Genomic DNA, 20,229 nt, shown 5'->3' with positions numbered 1-20,229 from the left:
TCCCTAGCTTGTGTGTGTCCTCTCATGCAGTTAAAAAACTTACCGTGTATGGGACGCTGAGACCCAGGCTATATATGCGTATAATGTGGATTGGCAATAGGTGTGTATGGGGAGGGTTCACAAACGAAAAACTACTAACATTAAGGAATAACGTTTGGAACTCCATTCTATGTCTGAACTGGGTGCAAAAAACCTAAAAAACATCACTATGGGGAGATAAGGTATGCACACCAGTGACTATGGAAGGGGAATACATGGAATAGCAGAAACTGCTGTGTGAATACTGACATGAAAAATTCAATAGCATTTGTAAGAATGAAATGTGAAAAATGGAACCTGCATTACTGCCATGAATATATGAATAAAGAGAAATTTAGCTACTGAATTGATCAATGCAGAAGAGCCCCAACACTACGCCAAAGTATTTCTCTACGTTGGGGTCCCTAGCTTGTGTGTGTCCTCTCATGCAGTTAAAAAACTCCTTTATGTTAGTAGTTTTACTTTGGCGTAGTGTTGGGGCTCTTCTGCATTGATCAATTCAGTAGCTAAATTTCTCTTTATTCATATATTCATGGCAGTAATGCAGGTTCCATTTTTCACATTTCATTCTTACAAATGCTATTGAATTTTTCATGTCAGTATTCACACAGCAGTTTCTGCTATTCCATGTATTCCCCTTCCATAGTCACTGGTGTGCATACCTTATCTCCCCATAGTGATGTTTTTTAGGTTTTTTGCACCCAGTTCAGACATAGAATGGAGTTCCAAACGTTATTCCATAATCCATGGGACAGCTGTCCCGGGCTCTGCTGACCATGCATCAGCCCCCTTCTCAGGGTGCCTCTGCTGCTCCGAGCTCTGCAGAACTCTCAGAACATGTTTTAGGACCCCGTCCCCCTAAACGGAGACGCAGGGATCCTTCTCCTTCCTCGTCCCACGGCTCTGATTCACGAGCTGAGGTGCAGGGCGAGGAGGATACTTTTACTGTGGGTTCAGATGCTACCTCTCTGTACCCCATTGACATATCTGAGGGTGATGCGGATGTTAGTGACTTGATTGCATCCATTAACTCCGTACTGAACCTCAATCCACCAGTGTCAGAGGATCAAGCCTCTCTGGTAGAAATACACCAGTTTACCTCTCCTAAGAGAGCTAGGAGTACGTTTTTTAACCACTCCAGTTTTCAGGCCACTGTGACCAAGCCCAGGGCTTGTCCTGTGTCCTGACAAATGCTTTCCAAAGCGTAGTTCTGATGACCGTTTCCCCTTTCCACCTGAGGTGGTTAAGGAGTGGGCTCAGTCCCCAAAGGTGGATCCTCCGGTGTCTAGAATCTCAGCCCGGACAGTCGTTTCTGTGGCCGATGGCACCTCTCTTAAGGATCCCACTGACCGCCAGGTTGACCTTCTGGCCAAATCTGTATATGAGGCGGCAGGAGCCTCGTTCTCCCCGTCTTTTGCAGCAGTGTGGGCTCTTAAGGCAGTCTCTGCCTCTCTGGCGGAGATACATTCCCTCGCCAGGGACTCCATACCCGAGATGGTTGCCTTAACTTCCCAGGCTTCGGCTTTTTCATCCTATGCCATGTCTGCCGTTCTAGAGGCTTCTCACCGCACGGCGGTGGCTTCCGCTAATTCTCTCGCGATCCGCAGGATCTTGTGGCTTCGAGAGTGGAAAGCAGACGCTTCTTCTAAGAAGTACCTTGCTGGGCTCCCCTTTGCTGGGTCCCGGCTGTTCGGTGAACAACTGGATGAAATTATTAAGGAAGCTACTGGCGGGAAGAGTACTTCCTTGCCACAAATTAAAACCAGGAGACCTGTCCAGGGCAGGAACCAGTCGAGGTTTCGTTCCTTTCGTTCCTCTAACTGGTCATCCTCTAAGCCCTCAGCTTCGTCCACTACCTCAGCCAAGGATCGTAAACCGAACTGGCGCGCGAAGCCGCGTCCTCAGAAGAGCGGAGGAGCCGCTGCCACTAAGGCAGCCTCCTCTTGACTATCTGGCTGCGCCAGCAACATCCTTGGTCGGTGGCAGGCTCTCCCACTTTGGCGACGTGTGGTTTCAACACGTCTCCGATCAGTGCGTGCGGGATATCATCTCCCACGGCTACAGGATAGAATTTTCTTCCAGCCCGCCAAACAGATTTTTTCTGTCCGCTCCCCCCTGCTCCAAGGCCGCCGCCTTCTCTCAGGCCGTGGCATCCTTGCAGGCCAACGGAGTAATCGTACCGGTTCCCGCCCGGGAACGGTTCAGAGGTTTCTACTCAAACCTCTTCCTGGTCCCCAAGAAGGACGGTTCCTTCCGGCCCATCCTGGATCTCAAGCTTCTCAACAAGCATGTTCAGGTGCGGCGCTTTCGCATGGAATCTCTGAGATCGGTCATTGCCTCAGTGACCCAAGGAGATTTTCTAGCATCCATCGACATCAGAGATGCCTATCTGCATGTGCCTATTGCGGTTTCACACCAGCGTTGGCTACGCTTTGCAATCGGAGAGGAACATTTCCAATTCGTGGCTCTCCCCTTCGGGTTAGCCACGGCCCCTCGTGTTTTCACCAAGGTCATGGCAGCAGTGGTTGCGGTCCTGCATCTCCAGGGGTTGGCAGTGATTCCTTACCTGGACGACCTTCTTGTCAAGGCCTCATCCAGTGCAGACTGCCAGCGGAGTGTCTCGCTCACTCTCGCCACGCTTGTTCAATTCGGGAGGCTTGTCAATCTGCCCAAGTCCACTCTGACCCCGACCCAGGAACTTACGTACCTAGGGATGCAATTCGAGACTCTGCCGGCACTTGTGAGGCTGCCCTTAGTCAAACAGCAGTCCCTTCATCTGGCGGTGCGCTCTCTGTTGCAGCCCCGCCGTCATTCCATCAGGCACCTCATGCAGGTGCTGGGTCAGATGGTGGCGTCAATGGAAGCGGTTCCCTTTGCCCAGTTCCATCTGCGTCCCCTGCAGCTGGACATTCTCCGCTGTTGGGACAAGCGGACCTCTTCCTTGCACAGGCTAGTGGCTCTGTCGCCGCAGACCAGGAGCTCTCTTCAGTGGTGGCTTCGACCTCTCTCTCTGTCACAGGGACGCTCCTTCCTGACTCCGTCCTGGGTGATCCTCACCACGGATGCCAGTCTCTCCGGCTGGGGAGCAGTATTTCTCCACCACCGAGCACAGGGCACTTGGACTCCGTCCGAATCAGCCCTCTCGATCAATGTGCTGGAAATCAGGGCTGTGCTCCTAGCTCTCGTAGCCTTTCACCACCTGTTGGCGGGCAAGCACATTCGAGTCCAATCGGACAACGCGACAGCGGTTGCCTACATCAATCACCAGGGCGGGGCTCGCAGCCGCCTGGCGATGTTGGAGGTTCAGCGAATCCTTCAATGGACGGAGGACTCCAAGTCCACCATATCCGCAGTCCACAGCCCAGGCGTAGAAAACTGGGAGGCCGATTATCTCAGCCGTCAAACCGTGGACAGCGGCGAGTGGGCCCTGCATCCGGCAGTGTTCAGGTCAATCTGCCGCAAGTGGGGCACTCCGGAAGTGGATCTAATGGCATCCCGGCACAACAACAAGGTTCCGGTTTACGTGGCTCGCTCCCACGATCCTCAGGCCTTCGCAGCGGACGCGCTGGTTCAAGATTGGTCTCAGTTCCGTCTGGCCTATGTGTTTCCCCCTCTAGCTCTCTTGCCCAGGGTTCTGCGCAAGATCAGAATGGAGGGCCGTCGGGTCATACTCATTGCTCCGGACTGGCCCAGGCGAGCTTGGTACCCAGATCTGCTCCGTCTGTCCGTAGAAATGCCGTGGCATCTCCCGGACCGCCCAGACCTTCTCTCTCAAGGTCCGTTTTTCCGCCAGAATTCTGCGGCTCTCAAATTGACGGCGTGGCTCTTGAGTCCTGGATCCTGACGGCTTCAGGCATTCCCTCTGAGGTCATCTCCACTATGACTCAGGCTCGGAAGTCTTCCTCGGCCAAGATTTACCACATGACTTGGAAGATTTTCCTGTCCTGGTGCCGCTCTTCCGGCCATGCTCCTTGGCCGTTCTCTTTGCCGACCATCCTGTCTTTTTTACAGTCCGGTCTGCAGCTAGGACTGTCCCTCAATTCCCTCAAGGGACAGGTGTCGGCTCTGTCGGTATTATTCCAGCGGCGTATCGCCCGACTGGCTCAGGTGCGCACCTTCATGCAGGGCGCATCTCACATCATTCCTCCTTACCGGCGGCCTTTGGATCCCTGGGATCTTAATCTGGTCCTCACGGCCTTACAGAAACCCCCCTTTGAGCCTCTTAGGGAGGTTCCCTTGTTTAGACTTTCACAGAAAGTGGTTTTTCTAGTAGCCATAACTTCTCTCCGGAAAGTCTCTGATTTGGCTGCGCTCTCTTCGGAGTCACCTTTCTTGGTGTTTCACCAAGACAAGGTGGTTCTCCGTCCGACTCCGGATTTTCTCCCTAAGGTGGTGTCTTCTTTCCACCTTAACCAGGACATTTCATTGCCTTCCCTTTGTCCGGCTCCTGTGCATCGCTTTGAGAAGGCGTTGCATACCTTGGATTTGGTGCGGGCGCTCCGAATCTATGTGTCACGCACCGCCGCTTTTAGGCGGTGCACCTCACTTTTTGTGCTAACCACGGGTCAGCGCAAGGGTCTCTTGGCTTCTAAACCGACCCTAGCTCGTTCGATTAGGTCAGCCATCTCTGATGCCTACCAGTGTTCTCAGGTGCCTCCACCGCCGGGGATTAAGGCGCACTCGACCAGAGCTGTCGGTGCCTCCTGGGCTTTCAGGCACCAGGCTACGGCTCAGCAGGTTTGTCAGGCTGCCACTTGGTCTAGTCTGCACACCTTTTCGAAGCACTACCAAGTGCATGCTCATGCTTCGGCAGATGCGAGCTTGGGCAGACGCATCCTTCAGGCGGCTGTCGCCCATTTGTGAAGTTAGGTTTTGCCTACTTCTCAGTTTTGTTTATTTCCCACCCATGGACTGCTTTGAGACGTCCCATGGTCTGGGTCTCCCATAAGGAACGATGAAGAAAAAGAGAATTTTGTTTACTTACCGTAAATTCTTTTTCTTATAGTTCCGACATGGGAGACCCAGCACCCTCCCTGTTGCCTGTTGGCAGTTCTTGTTCCGTGTGTTTCACCGGCTGTTGTTGTAGACAGAGGTTCCGGGTTTTCCGAGTTTTACTCTATCTCTACTTATGGGTGGATGTCCTCCTTCAGCTTTTGCACTGAACTGGTTAGATTGTCATCCAGGGGGTGTATATAGCCCGGAGGGAGGAGCTACACGTTTTGAGTGTAGTACTTTGTGTGTCCTCCGGAGGCAGTAGCTATACACCCATGGTCTGGGTCTCCCATGTCGGAACTATAAGAAAAAGAATTTACGGTAAGTAAACAAAATTCTCTTTTTCTTAGAAATGGTCAGATATTGTTTTTCCCTTTCTTCAGACGGTGGTGAATGCTGATAACGTTCCAGTCTATCACGTGAAGCAGCTGACGGTCACCAGACTTCCCTGAGGCTGCGATCTGTTTTATGTAGTCAGCAGAGATAATGAAGAGCCCACTTCAGGAAGGGCCTCGCCCCCGGCTGTTCTTCCCAGTAAACACAGCGCTCACTTATCACTCCGATTTTTTGTTTTTTCAGATCTGCCATTCTGATGCCAAACTTATCCAGGGATTCACCTCTTGCAAGAAGACATTGGCAACCATGACGGTTCAGTTTTCAACATCCTCATTAAAGGTGCGAATTTCAGTACATGACGATTTTCATCAGAATATTTAGATTTTATTGCTTTATCTGTTACATGGTTCAAGGTTGCTCCAGTCATATATTGTGGAGCACAAGTTCTACAGAGTCCGATAATAAGCTTCAAAGTATTTCCCATTCAGCAGATTTCTCCAGCACTGAAAGGCCTTGTGCAGAAAGGGTAAGAGGAAAAAGGAGGAAACTGCGAATCCAGATCAAATGCCCAGTGGAATCAAATGCTCCAAATCCACTAGGTGGCCCGCGCCTAGTTTTTAGGCCACCCGCACCTAGTTTTTAAGCCGCCCGCGCCTAGTCTTTAAGCCGCCCGCGCCTAGTTTTTAGGCCGCCCGCGCCTAGTTTTTAGGCCGCCCGCGCCTAGTTTTTAGGCCGCCCGCGCCTAGTTTTTAGGCCGCCCGCGCCTAGTTTTTAGGCCGCCCGCGCCTAGTTTTTAGGCCGCCCGCGTCTAGTTTTTAGGCCGCCCGCGCCTAGTTTTTAGGCCGCCCGCGCCTAGTTTTTAGGCCGCCCGCGCCTAGTTTTTAGGCCGCCCGCGCCTAGTTTTTAGGCCGCCCGCGCCTAGTTTTTAGGCCGCCCGCGCCTAGTTTTTAGGCCGCCCGCGCCTAGTTTTTAGGCCGCCCGCGCCTAGTTTTTAGGCCGCCCGCGCCTAGTTTTTAGGCCGCCCGCGCCTAGTTTTAAGCCCGCCCGCGCCTAGTTTTTAGGCTAGAGGTTAGAACAACCAACATACACGGAATTTTGAACCGTGCCATACTATGTACATGGATAGAGCCACAGTGTCATCCTTTTATAACGTACCCAGCAGCTTTCCTATGTATTTTGGCATTGTACGGTTCACCTGACATCTAGGCTTCTGTATAAACACCGTGTTTTGTTGGTGATTCCCCCAACAGTCTCCTGCCTGCCTGCGCGTTTGTCCGGGTGGTTCGGCTTCTCCCTGGGCGCGCCATTTGTGCTACCGCCTCTGTGACGCCCACTCTCCTTGTGGGAGTGGCTGTCTCCATGGCGGCGGCCAGACACGCCCGCAGTGATTGCTGGGTCCCGGGACATCCGGTCATGCACCGTTTTGGCCATGGGACTCCGTTAGGTGACTTAATGTACTGCCATATCATTTCCCTGCTTCGGGTTTGTTCTGACATGGGATGTTGACGCTAGTTTTCTGACAACACCCCTTCAGTGATGTCATCATATTAAACACACCTATATGACTGCACCAATGCTGAGAGGTTTTAAAGCCGATCACAATACCCTGATTCTAACTGGAATCCCGATTGGCTTCCATATGTGACCATTGCCCCTCTGCTTATGACATTTGCAGCTAGGGTGGAGTATGAGCGTTGTGGTTTTGTGTCCTTATGTTACCACTAGAAGGTGGCCAGATTCTAACGTATCGATTAGTCTAGAATGTGTATGTAAGTTAGCAGATTGAATAATAATATAATCAGTAAGTCTTGAATAATGATGGTTCAATTTTTGCTCGTTGGTCTCCTGCTGTGCAGCACGCACCGGCGTGTTTGACAGTTGGAGACCAAGGATCTGAATGGGCAGGGAGCCGGGGTAAGCTAGTAACCATGGTACACATCGGGTAACTATGCAAAGCGGTTTCTATAGTTACCCGATGTGTACCATGGTTACCAGGCTACGCCGGCTCCGGCACACGTGTGCCGGGAGCCGGGGTAAGCTAGTGGTTTCACACATCCGGCTTTTCTCCACTTTGTCGGATCCGGCGCGCTGCCGTAGGCTGGTTTCAGACGTCCGTATTTTAGGTACGTGTGACATCCGTTTTTAACACGGATGTCACACGTACCCATGTTATTCTATGATGTGCCTCACACGTCCATGTTTGCACACGGACCGTGTGACTTTTCATGACCCCGCACGCACACACACAGGCATCTCCGGCAGCACGGATGTCACACGGATCGCACACTGTTGTGATCCGTGTGACATCAGTGTAAAACGTACTTTTTAATAAAAAGATTTTCTATATTTACATCTCTCCGGCTCTGCTGCCTCCCGCTCTTTATCGCCGCTCATTATACTCACTGAATATTCAGTGCCCGGAGGAGCCGGAAGCGGGAACAGCTCTGGGGACTTCAGTGCCGGGGACCGCATCGCTGGGTGAGTGTACAGCAGAGTATGTGTGTGTGTGTGTGTGTGTGTGTGTACATGCATGTGCGCTATGTGTGTATGCGCACGGTGTATCCATGTGTCTGCTATGTGTGTGCTCAGTGTGTGTGTGCTCTGTGTGTGTGTACAAGCATGTGCGCTTTGTGTGTATGTGCCCGGTGTATCCATGTGTGTGTGTGTCTGTCGTGTGTGTGTGCTCAGTGTGTGTGTGTACATGCATTTGCGCTGTGTGTATGCGCTCGGTGTATCCGTGTGTCTGCTATGTATGTGTGTGTGTGTGTGTGTGTGTGTGTGTGTGTGTGTGTGTGTGCGCTCAGTGTGTGTGTGTGCTCAGTGTGTGTGTACATGCATGTGCGCTATGTGTGTATACGCTCGGTGTATCCGTGTGTGTGTGTGTGTGTGTGTGTTATGCGGTCAGGAGCGGGAGGCAGCAGAGCCGGAGAAAGCAGGTAAATATGAAGAGTATTTTTATTTCACAGACGTGTTTTCTCCGGTACCTGTCACACGCATGCAAACACGGATGTCACATGTATGACCATAACCATGCGTGTGACTGGTACCTGATTAAACATGGACGTCTGAAAGCAGCCATACACTGTGTACAGTACAGTGGCCGCGCCGCCACCTCCTGTTCACATGCTCCGGTCACATGACAACACGTGTTCGGAGCTTGTCGCGCGGCCACTGTAGTGTACACAGTGCACGGGAGCGCGCCGGATCCGACAAAGTGGAGAAAAGGTAAGTAACTATTCAGATCGACAGTGCTGACGTCTGCCGGGAGCCGGGGTAAGCTAGTAACCATGTTATACATTGGGTAACTAAGGAAAGTGGTTTCTATAGTTACCCAATGTTTACCATGGTTACCAGTCTACGCCGGCTCCGGCACACGTGTGCCGGGAGCCGGGGTAAGCTAGTGGTTTCACACATCGGGCTTTTCTCCACTTTGTCTTGCCGGTGTGGGCTTCCGGGGGTGCAGCAGTCACCTGAGAGTCGGGGCTTTGTGTGGGTTCGGGGAATGCGTGCGGGGGGCAGGGCCAGGGCGAGCGTCCAATACGTGAGGGGGCGGGGCCTGGCCGAGCTGCCAATGCTTGCAGGGGGCCGGGGCGAGCGGCCTATCCGTGCGATGGTGGAGCCTTGCCGAGCGGCCAATCCGTGCGGGGGGGGCGGAGGCGAGGCGAGCGGCCAATGCGACGGTTGTCACTGTAACGACATAATTTTGGAGCAAGACAGACAGACAGACAGAATAAGGCAATTATATATATAGATGAGAATGTAATATGTTACTGACTCTACACACCCCTTTAAACAACAATGGGAAGACACGCTTTAAATCTGACATACTGGGTTACTTTGGTGTTTTCTCTTGCTCTTTCATTGGTGCACTCATAAAAGGGCACTCCCTTTGCATATGAGGCCACCCCCGGAAGAAGGCATTAGATCGAAACCTATAGGTCGGGGTTTCCTGGATCCTCACGCCACGACTCAGGTTTCCTGACTCAATTGCGCCCACTTCTTTTTCCTTGGGTACCACATATATCTTTCTGATCTCGGACACTTGGTCCTTGGGGCATGCATTATGGCAGCCATTTATACCTAACTAGAAGGTGGCCCGATTCTACGCATCGGGTATTCTAGAATTTACGTATTGTGTAGTTCATGTATGATTTTTGTTATAGATATATATATATATATATATATATATATATATATATATATATAATTATATAGATATTGTTGTGTGTAGTTACCAAGTGTTTGTGTAGGGGCTGTACATGTTCTGGGTGTTGTCTGGGTGTGGCGGGGGGTGAGAGCGGTGTTGTATGTGTGTTGCGTTGTTTGTGGAGCGCTGTGTGTCTGTCGCATTGTGGCTGTGTGTCTGTCGCATTGTGTCTGTGTGTGTTGCGCGGTTTGTGTGGGTGTGGTGTGTTTTGGGGGGAGGTATGTTTTGTGCAATGTGTGTGTTGTGCGGTATGTGCGTATATTTATGTATGCCGCGGTGTTTGTGTGTTGGGTGTTGTGTGTGTGCAGCGTTGTCTGTGTGTGTGGGTGTCTGTGTATGGCGGTGTTTGTGGTTCCCTGTGTGTGTGTGTGTGTGTGTGTGTGTGTTGGGGGGAGGTGTGCACCTCCCATCGTGCTCCATCCCCCATGCTGCACACCCCCCATCATGCCCCATCCCCTATGCTGCGCATTCCCCATCGTGCTCCATCCCCCATGCTGCGCACCCCCCATCGTGCTCCATCCCCCATGCTGCGCACTCCCCATCGTGCTACATCCCCCATGCTGCGCACTCCCCATCGTGCTACATCCCCCATGCTGCGCACTCCCCATCGTGCTACATCCCCCATGCTGCGCACTCCCCATCGTGCTCCATCCCCCATGCTGCGCACCCCCCATCGTGCTACATCCCCCATGCTATAATAGTTCTCCTATTATACTCAGAGAGGAGTATAATAGGAGGACTGTAATAGGAGGAGTAGTCCTGGGGGGAGAGAAGTATAATGCCGGCTCCCTGCACATGTGTACCGGGAGCCGGTGTACACTGGTAACTATGATACACATCGGGTAACTAAGGGACCTTAGTTACCCGATGTGTATAATGGTTACCAGCGTTCACGGCCTCTGTCAAGATCCGCGCTGCTGGGATCGTGACGGAGCCGGTGTACACTGGTAACTATGATACACATCGGGTAACCAAGGGACCTTAGTTACCCGATGTGTATAATGGTTACCAGCGTTCACGGCCTCCGTCAAGATCCCAGCATCGCAAGGTTATGTCTGGCGCTGCTGGGATCGTGACGGAGCCGGTGTACACTGGTAACTATGATACACATCGGGTAACCAAGGGACCTTAGTTACCCGATGTGTATAATGGTTACCAGCGTTCACGGCCTCCGTCAAGATCCCAGCATCGCAAGGTTATGTCTGGCGCTGCTGGGATCGTGACGGAGCCGGTGTAGAAACAAGCGATATCCCAGGATGTTGTGAGTGTGTGGATGTGATGTGTGAGGTGTGTGTGAGAGTGAGTGTGATCTGATGTGTGTGTGTGTACTCACCTGGGAGTCGGAGCTCCGTGTCAGTTGGGCCAGAGCGAGCGTGCATTGCGTGAGGGGGGCGGGGCCTGCAGAGAGCCGGGGCGAGAGGCCAATCCGTGGGGGGGGGCGGCGCCATGGCGAGCCCAGCGGCCAATCAGCTTTGTGTCACCGTAAGGACACAATTTTGGATTGGAGCATGACAGACAGACAGACAGACAGAATAAGGCAATTATATATATAGATTGTTTGTGTGGTATCCGTTGGGACACTCACGTGTGGTGTTTTTGTGCAGCTACCTCTTTTTAATACCTTTGTATTATTGACTACTGAGCTGTGGAGTGAGTGCGCCACCTGCTGGTCCTCTCCCCTAAATCCTCTCTTTTAATCTTTTTATGCATGTTTGTCTTAATTGATTAATGTAATAAACTTATATATATTTTCATGACTTGCCGTTGTACAGGTTTTCCTTTTCTTTGCTTCTAATTTTTAGGCCGCCCGCACCTGATTTTTAGGCCGCCCGCGCCTGTTTTTTTTTAGGCCGCCCGCGCCTGTTTTTTTTAGGCCGCCCGCGCCTGTTTTTTTTAGGCCGCCCGCGTCTGTTTTTTTTAGGCCGCCCGCGCCTGTTTTTTTTAGGCCGCCCGCGCCTGTTTTTTTTAGGCCGCCCGCGCCTGTTTTTTTTAGGCCGCCCGCGCCTGTTTTTTTTAGGCCGCCCGCTCCTGTTTTTTTTTTAGGCCGCCCGCGCCTGTTTTTTTTTAGGCCGCCCGCGCCTGTTTTTTTAGGCTGCCCGCGCCTGCATTTTAGGCCGCCCGCGCCTAGTATGGAGAAAGCTGCAGCCAGATGAGTCTAGCAGCGGCTCTGAACATAGGAGCGCTCCACCAGGCTGACCACTTCTCTCTATGGGGGACATGGACAACCGCTAAACAGTGGCTCAGCCTAGAACTATGGTGGACCTTTATAGAGAGTTTAAGGATTTCAGTGCTCATAACATAAGGAGTGAGAACCCCTGCACTTAAACAGGAAAACAGCAATGGATAAAGAGGGGTCAGCAATCTGCGGTGCGCCGTCTGTTTCTAAACCACAATGCTAAGCATGCCCTGACAGCCACTTAAAGGGGTATTCCCATCTCCAAGATCCTATCCCAATATATAGTAGGTATAATGATAATAATATCACCAAATATCTCCAATTATATATGTAGTATAGTTCTCCTGATATAGTTAGCCATGTCTCTTACCTCATGTGCAGAGCATTGCAGCTTAGTTATCCATGGTTACGACCGCAAGCAACTAACTGACTGTCACTATATGAGTGGACGTAACCATGGATACCTAAGTTGCAATGCCCTGTACATGAGGTAAGAGACAGCTAATCAGGAGACCTATAATTGGAGGTATTTGCTAATATTAATATTATTACATCTATTACATATTGGGTTAGGATCCTGGAGATGGGAAAAATCCTTTTAATACTTGTACATAGCCCTTGTATTTGCTTTTTTCTCTCTCCCTCTCTTTCCCTGTCTCTCCCCCTCGCTCGCCTCCCCCCTCGCTCGCCTCCCCCCTCGCTCGCCTCCCCCCTCGTTCGCCTCCCCCCTCGCTCTACTCCCCCCTCGCTCTCCTCCCCCCTCGCTCTCCTCCCCTCCCCCCGCTCTCCTCCCCTCCCCCCGCTCTCCTCCCCTCCCCCGCTCTCCTCCCCTCCCCCGCTCTCCTCCCCTCCCCCCGCTCTCCTCCCCTCCCCCCGCTCTCCTCCCATCCCCCCGCTCTCCTCCCCTCCCCCCGCTCTCCTCCCCTCCCCCCGGCTCTCCTCCCCTCCCCCGGCTCTCCTCCCCTCCCCCCGCTCTCCTCCCCTCCCCCCGCTCTCCTCCCCTCCCCCCGCTCTCCTCCCCTCCCCCCGCTCTCCTCCCCTCCCCCCGCTCTCCTCCCCTCCCCCCGCTCTCCTCCCCTCCCCCCGCTCTCCTCCCCTCCCCCCGCTCTCCTCCCCTCCCCCCGCTCTCCTCCCCTCCCCCCGCTCTCCTCCCCTCCCCCCGCTCTCCTCCGCTCTCCTCCCCTCCCCCCTTTCTCTCCTCCCCCCTTTCTCTCCTCCCCCCTTTCTCTCCTCCCCCCTTTCTCTCCTCCCCCCTTTCTCTCCTCCCCCCTTTCTCTCCTCCCCCCTTTCTCTCCTCCCCCCTTTCTCTCCTCCCCCCTTTCTCTCCTCCCCCTTTCTCTCCTCCCCCCTTTCTCTCCTCCCCCCTTTCTCTCCTCCCCCCTTTCTCTCCTCCCCCCTTTCTCTCCTCCCCCCTTTCTCTCCTCCCCCCTTTCTCTCCTCCCCCCTTTCTCTCCTCCCCCCTTTCTCTCCTCCCTCCTCTCTCCGCTCCTCTCGCTCCCTCTCTCTCTGCTCCTCTCTCTCTCTCTCTGCTCCTCTCTCTGCCCCGCTCTCGCTCTCTGCCCCTCTCGCTCTCTCTGCCCATCTCGCTGCCTCTCTCTCTCCGCCCCCGCTCGCTTGCTCTCTCTCCGCTCCCTCTCTCCGCCCCTCTCGCCCTCTCCGCCCCTCTCTCCCTCTCCGCCCCTCTCTCCCTCTCCGCCCCTCTCTCCCTCTCCGCCCCTCTCTCCCTCTCCGCCCCTCTCTCCCTCTCCGCCCCTCTCTCCCTCTCCGCCCCTCCCTCCCTCTCCGCCCCTCCCTCCCTCTCCGCCCCTCCCTCCCTCTCCGCCCCTCCCTCCCTCTCCGCCCCTCCCTCCCTCCCTCTCCGCCCCTCCCTCCCTCTCCGCCCCTCTTGCTCCCTCCCTCTCCGCCCCTCTCGCTCCCTCCCTCTCCGCCCCTCTCGCTCCCTCCCTCTCCGCCCCTCTCGCTCCCTCCCTCTCCGCCCCTCTCGCTCCCTCCCTCTCCGCCCCTCTCGCTCCCTCCCTCTCCGCCCCTCTCGCTCCCTCCCTCTCCGCCCCTCTCGCTCCCTCCCTCTCCGCCCCTCTCGCTCCCTCCCTCTCCGCCCCTCTCGCTCCCTCCCTCTCCGCCCCTCTCGCTCCCTCTCCATATTTTGAAAAACAGTAATTTGCATTATGAAATACACTTTATATGAGAGAGACCTGTAAATGTACAGTGTATTTATGGTATCTAATCCGCACAGTCTTTGGCTTTTTCAGGACATCTTGGTGCCAGAAGCTCTTGAGTTTGATAACTGGGAGGCAGAAGGCTCGTCTCCAGATTGTCCCATCACCGCTGTGGTTCCTAAGTGGAGTGCCCTGACAACGGTGGATATGAGCCACAATCAGATTGCGTCTATAGATGATTCCGTGGTGCGTGTCCCCAGATGTGCAGTGAGCTTTTAAATATCTATATTTCGATACATTTATATTTATTATACGGATTTAACGATTCCCTGTCTTTGCAGAAGCTGACCCCACAAGTGGAATTTCTGGCTTTGAGTCATAACTACATCTGCTCAATAGAGAATCTCCAGGTAAGGGGATATATGCACATGTCCAGCAGACCTTCAATCAACCCTCAACGGCCTGGGCAAAATGAAAAATCTGTGCCTCCAAATCCCATTGGCGTGCTGCTCCTATACTTTTCAGGATAAATTTTATTTTTTTAATGTCTTTATTAAATGTGTCCTATAATGTACCAAGTTCCATTGCTGCAATTACAAGTGGGTGCAGGCTGTATACCACAGCTAACGCCCACCATATGTGCAGCAGACACAGCTCTTACAGACCTTATTATGTTTGTTTATACAAAGGGGTTAATAATGCTGATTGCAGGAGGACTGACTGCTGGAACCTCCCACAAATCAGAGATCGGGGCTTTAGAACTCAGAAAATGGGGTTTTACACCACATCCTAAATGGAGCAGAGGTTCCTGATCCACAACCTCAGCCTGCGTTCCAATCATTGTCCATGGGACTGTCAAGCACAGTGCACGTTTGTTCCACTCATTGTCTAGGAGACTGTCAAGGACAATGCACCTGCACAACATTCATGGTCTTTGGGACACTTAAGCAAAGTGTACCTTTGCTTCATTTATTGTGTATGGGACTGTCAAGCACAGTGCACCTTCACAACATTCATTGTCTATGGGACTGTCACTCACAGTCCACCTCCATTCCACTCATTGTCTACAGGACTGTCAATCACAGTCCACTTTCATTCCATTCATTGTCTACAGGACTGTCAATCACAGTCCACCTCCATTCCATTCAGTGTCTACATTACTGTCAATCACAGTCCACCTCCATTCCATTCATTATCTACAGGACTGTCAATCACAGTCCACCTCCGTTCCATTCATTATCTACAGGACTGCCAATCACAGTCCACCTCCATTCCATTCATTGTCTACAGGACTGTCAATCACAGTCCACCTCCATTCCATTCATTATCTACAGGACTGTCAATCACAGTCCACCTCCATTCCATTCATTATCTACAGGACTGTCAATCACAGTCCACCTCCATTCCATTCAATGTCTACAGGACTGTCAAGCACAATGCAGCTCCGCTCCATTCATTGTCTATGGGACTGCCAAACACAGTCAACCTTCGTTCCCGTGACGAGGGTTGTAGGCTTCCGTATTCTGGCCATAATACCAACTAAAACCTAATATTTTTTTGTACAGGATACAGCCAGGCCCCTTTCTGTTAGGCCCTGCATATTAGAGTTCCTGTCCCTGTATGGTGCACAGATGGAGTACGGCTTGGCAGCCCACCTGATCTAATAGTATGGGCGTCACCTAATAGACCGCGGGTTTGTGACTGTGCATCTGCAGGTGTGAACAGCGCTCTATGCAAGCCATCAGTGTGCAGTTTTATCATCCAGCAATCGCCCCCCTCCATTTTTTGGAAGTTTGTGTGATTTGCTCCTTCTGCACCTGTAATGCCTCTACTTAGTGGGGGTTTAGCTAGAGTACTAGTTTTTGGCCTGGGCGATGTACAACTGATGCCCTTCTTTGCTTTAAGTAATGTCTATGGGACTGCCAAGCACAGTCAACCTTCATTCCATTCATTGTCTATAAGACTGTCAAGCACAGTGCATCTGCGCTACATTCATTGTCTGTGGGACTGTTAAGCAAAGTGCACCTCCGCTCCATTTATTGTGTAAGGGACTGTCAAGCACCGTGCACCTCCATAACATTCAGTCTCTATGGGACTGTCAATCACAGTGCACCTCCGCGACATTCATTGTCCATGGGACTGTCGGTCACAGTGCACCTCCACGACATTCATTGTCTATGGGACTGTCAAGCATAAAAGCACCTCCGCTCCATTCATTGTCCATGGGACAGTCCACCTTTGTTCCATTCATTCTCTATGACTGTCAAGCACAGTGCACCTGCGCAACATTCATTGTCTATAGGACTGTCAAGCACAGTGCAGCTCCACTCCATTCATTGTCTACAGGACTGTCAAGCACAGTCAACTTTCGTTCCCGTGACGAGGGTTGTAGGCTTCCGTATTCTGGCCATAATACCAACTAAAAGCTCATATTTTTTGCACAGGATGCAGCCAGGCCCCTTTCTGTTAGGCCTTGCATATTAGAGTTCCTGTCCCTGTATGGTGCACAGGTTGAGTATGGCTTGGCAGCCCACCTGATCTAATAGTATTGGGCGTCACCTAATAGGCTGCGGGCTTGTGACTGTGCATCTGCAGGTGTGAACAGCGCTCTATGCAAGCCATCAGTGTGCAGTTTTATCATCCAGCAATCGCCTCCTCCATTCCATGGAGGTGTGTGTGTGATTTGCTCCTCCTGCACCTGTGATGCCTCCACCTAATGGGGGGCTTAGCTGCATCCTGCTAGAGTACTAGTTTTTGGCCTGGGCGATGTACAACTGCAGCCCTTCTTTGCTGTAAGTCATGTCTATGGAACTGCCAAGCACAGTCAACCTTTATTCCATTCATTGTCTATGAGACTGTCAAGCACAGTGCACCTACGCTACATTTATTGTGTATGGGACTGTCAAGCACAGTGCACCTCCACTCCGTTCATTGTCCATGGGACTGTCAGTCACAGTGCACTTCCTCTCCATTCATTGTCTATGGGACTGTCAAGCACAGTGCACCTCGGCGACATTCATTGTCTAGGGGACTGTCAAGCATCCTGTACCTCCGCTCCATTCATTGCCTATGAGACAGTCAAGCATAGTGCACCTCCACTAGATCATTGTCTATGGGACTGTCAAGCACAGTGCACCTTTGCTCAATTCATTGTCTACAGGATTGTCAAGCAGAGTGCATCTCCACTCCATTCATTGTCTATGAGACTGTCAAGCACTGTGCATATCTGCTACATTCATTGTCTATAGGACTGACAAGCACCGTGCACTTCTGCTGCATTCAGGGCGAGGCTTAGTCTGATCTCTGGATATCTGAGGGTCCTAGTTGTCAGTCTTCCAGCAATCAGCTTGTTATGCCATATCTTATTTATAGGGGGTAGTATTTTTATTTAAAGGGACTTGGCCATTAACACGCAGATTACATAAGGGTCCTTCGTCACAATAAATAATTGTCTAAATATTTTTTTCCCTCCTTATTCAGCACTTGTACAACCTGGTTCACTTGGATCTTTCTTATAACAAGCTATCTGTTCTGGAAGGCGTTCACTCCAAGATTGGCAACATCAAAACACTCAATCTATCCGGAAACCTTCTAGAGAGCCTCAGGGGGCTGAACAAGTTGTATTCGCTTGTTAATTTAGATCTTGGCAACAACAAAATCTCCCAGGTACTCACACACTTTGAAATACATTTTGTAGCAATGTCTTGTTTTTTTGTTTTTTTTTTTTTGTTTTTTTTTCATTTCTTTTTTATATTCAGGAAATTGATATGACATAGAAGAAAGGTAAAGCATCAGCAGTGACAATCAGGTAGCCATGTATTTGGTGCAAGCCTCAGGATCACCATATAGTTGCTCCAAAATAATGCTAAATTTCAGTCCAAATTCATATCAATAGCATAATTGTGACCGAAGTGCAAACTAATGTCTCAACTTATTATATAATGACGCTAGACGCCCCATATATTCACACGAGCCCATAAAACAGAATTCCTGGTTGAGACATTCCCCAAAAGACTTGCAGCAGTATTTGCAGCAAAATATGATCCTACTGTACAAAGTATTGACTCCAGGGGGCTAAATACAAATGCAGATTAATATTTTTAAAGAATTTAGAATAGCATGTATTCTTTCCTTTACACTTCATAAATACATTCCACTTAGTATTGGTACATACATTTAAGTTTGTGGGTGTAACGTGGAAAAGATCACGAGATGTGAAAACTTCTTCAAAGCACTGTAAGCCAGTAACATAAAAAAAATAGTAGATCGGCAAAGTTTTTCATACTTATTGTAACAAAGGGGATATGTGCAGCTTATTATGGTTATTAGAACTGTCACCTGTCACCAGTTTTTTTCAGAATTGACCCAAAATTCTCACCTTCTGCAGCTCCAGGGCTGCATTCTATGAAGGTGCACCTTGTTCCCAGACTCCCCCTGGTCGCATGGGCGTCCTTTTCTTGGTCGCATGGGCGTCCTTTTCTTGGTCGGATGGGCGTCCTTTTCTTGGTCGGATGGGCGTCCTTTTCTTGGTCGGATGGGCGTCCTTTTCTTGGTCGGATGGGCGTCCTTTTCTTGGTCGGATGGGCGTCCTTTTCTTGGTCGGATGGGCGTCCTTTTCTTGGTCGGATGGGCGTCCTTTTCTTGGTCGGATGGGCGTCCTTTTCTTGGGTTGGATGGGCGTCCTTTTCTTGGTCGGATGGGCGTCCTTTTCTTGGGTTGGATGGGCGTCCTTTTCTTGGTCGGATGGGCGTCCTTTTCTTGGGTCGGATGGGCGTCCTTTTCTTGGGTCGGATGGGCGTCCTTTTCTTGGGTCGGATGGGCGTCCTTTTCTTGGGTCGGATGGGCGTCCTTTTCTTGGGTCGGATGGGCGTCCTTTTCTTGGGTCGGATGGGCGTCCTTTTCTTGGGTCGGATGGGCGTCCTTTTCTTGGGTCGGATGGGCGTCCTTTTCTTGGGTCGGATGGGCGTCCTTTTCTTGGGTCGGATGGGCGTCCTTTTCTTGGCTCCTGTTTTTCTTTATGCTTTTGTTCGCCATCCTCCTTTCCTGATTGACGGGAGTGACGCCTCCCTCATCATCCAAGTTGCTCTGCAAAATCTTGCACCTGTGCAGAGTCATTCCCGGCTTCGACAGTTCGCTCTTCCCCATCGCGGGCAGATCAGGAAACATGGGTGCACTTGCGCAAGCCAGGAATGACGCTGCAGAAGGAGATACTTTTGGTTCAATTCTGAAAAAACTGGTGACAGGTTCCCTTTAATGCACATAGAGAGCACACATTTTGGGAAGGTTCAGGGAATAAAAGCTTTGTCAGGAGCTCTTCTTTAAGAAACTCTAATGCTTACAAATACCAGATATGTGGCCCGGCCTCATGTGATCTCGGGGCGTTCTGAGATCAGAGGGTCACAGTATATAGTTGACCGTAGATCCGCTATACTGCCCACTCACCATTTACCCTAAGTTGGAGCTTATTTAATTCCATCTGGCACTGAAGGGGTTAAAGGTTCACTTCTATCCTGCAGTGATCTAACAGGTAGTTGTAACCTCAGCTGCAGCCACTCCCTTCTGCTATATATATCCGCTCTTCACTCCTCCCTATGCCGGCTAAAGCTCATTCCTATTGCCATCTTTGTTAAAGAAGCTTGTCCATGCTGAGCGGTGGTGCTGTTCCTGTTACAGCTGCGAAGCTCCTGCTGGAGAAACCTTGGAGTGCTCTTTGTTGTGTCTTTCCTACCTTGTGTTGTCTTATTGTAGTGGCAAGACTAGTGTCTCACTGAAACTCACTAGCCAGGGTGAGTTTAAGCTCAGCAAGGGCCTAGGCATGTGATGGGCAACGAGGGGAAGGACCCGTATAGGGACGCTAGGGAGTCCAGACATCAGTCTAAGCTGAGCGTTAGGAGGTGACCCTGTTCCCCTCTCCCTAAAGTCAGGATCCACCATTGTATTGTGTTCCCGGCGCTTATTGGGATTTCCATTGTCCCTGGCGGACCCCTGGTAGTCACTGGGTGACAATATACTGTACCTATTTGCCTGATAAATTGTGATCCTTACAATCAGCACTAATTTACTAAATGAAAGCCCGTATTTGAACGTTGGCTCCTATGGAGTTATTGTTCACAGGGAAGCCAGAAACATTTTTTTGTTGTTGTGTTTTTTTTTTTTTTTTTATTATTATTATTATTATTATTATTATTATTATTTTTATTATTGTTACTATTATTGTTATTTTTTTCTATTATTACTATTGTTGTTTTCTTCGGCGCTCCATTGGGAGACCCAGACGATTGGGTGTATAGTACTGCCTCCGGAGGCCACACAAAGCATTACAC

The 20,229-nt window shown here is 51.1% G+C and overlaps 1 protein-coding gene across 5 annotated transcripts in view; it reads left to right on the top strand.

Annotated features, from left to right (window-relative positions):
• NISCH (nischarin) overlaps positions 1 to 20,229 on the top strand; it is a 170,864-nt gene that overhangs the window by 63,849 nt on the left and 86,786 nt on the right. For all 5 annotated transcript variants that reach the window (XM_075321742.1, XM_075321741.1, XM_075321743.1 and 2 more), the window contains exons 7-10: positions 5,611 to 5,706; positions 14,000 to 14,152; positions 14,248 to 14,316; positions 17,387 to 17,572. In XM_075321742.1, coding sequence (XP_075177857.1) covers positions 5,611 to 5,706; positions 14,000 to 14,152; positions 14,248 to 14,316; positions 17,387 to 17,572 — 504 coding nt within the window. The remainder of the gene's footprint in view (positions 1 to 5,610; positions 5,707 to 13,999; positions 14,153 to 14,247; positions 14,317 to 17,386; positions 17,573 to 20,229) is intronic.

Source organism: Anomaloglossus baeobatrachus, chromosome 8, assembly GCF_048569485.1.
Source record: "Anomaloglossus baeobatrachus isolate aAnoBae1 chromosome 8, aAnoBae1.hap1, whole genome shotgun sequence".
NCBI classification, from domain to species: Eukaryota; Metazoa; Chordata; class Amphibia; order Anura; family Aromobatidae; genus Anomaloglossus; species Anomaloglossus baeobatrachus.
The sequence above is the reverse complement of the archived record's forward strand: the minus strand, read 5'-3'. Positions and strand labels throughout refer to the sequence as shown.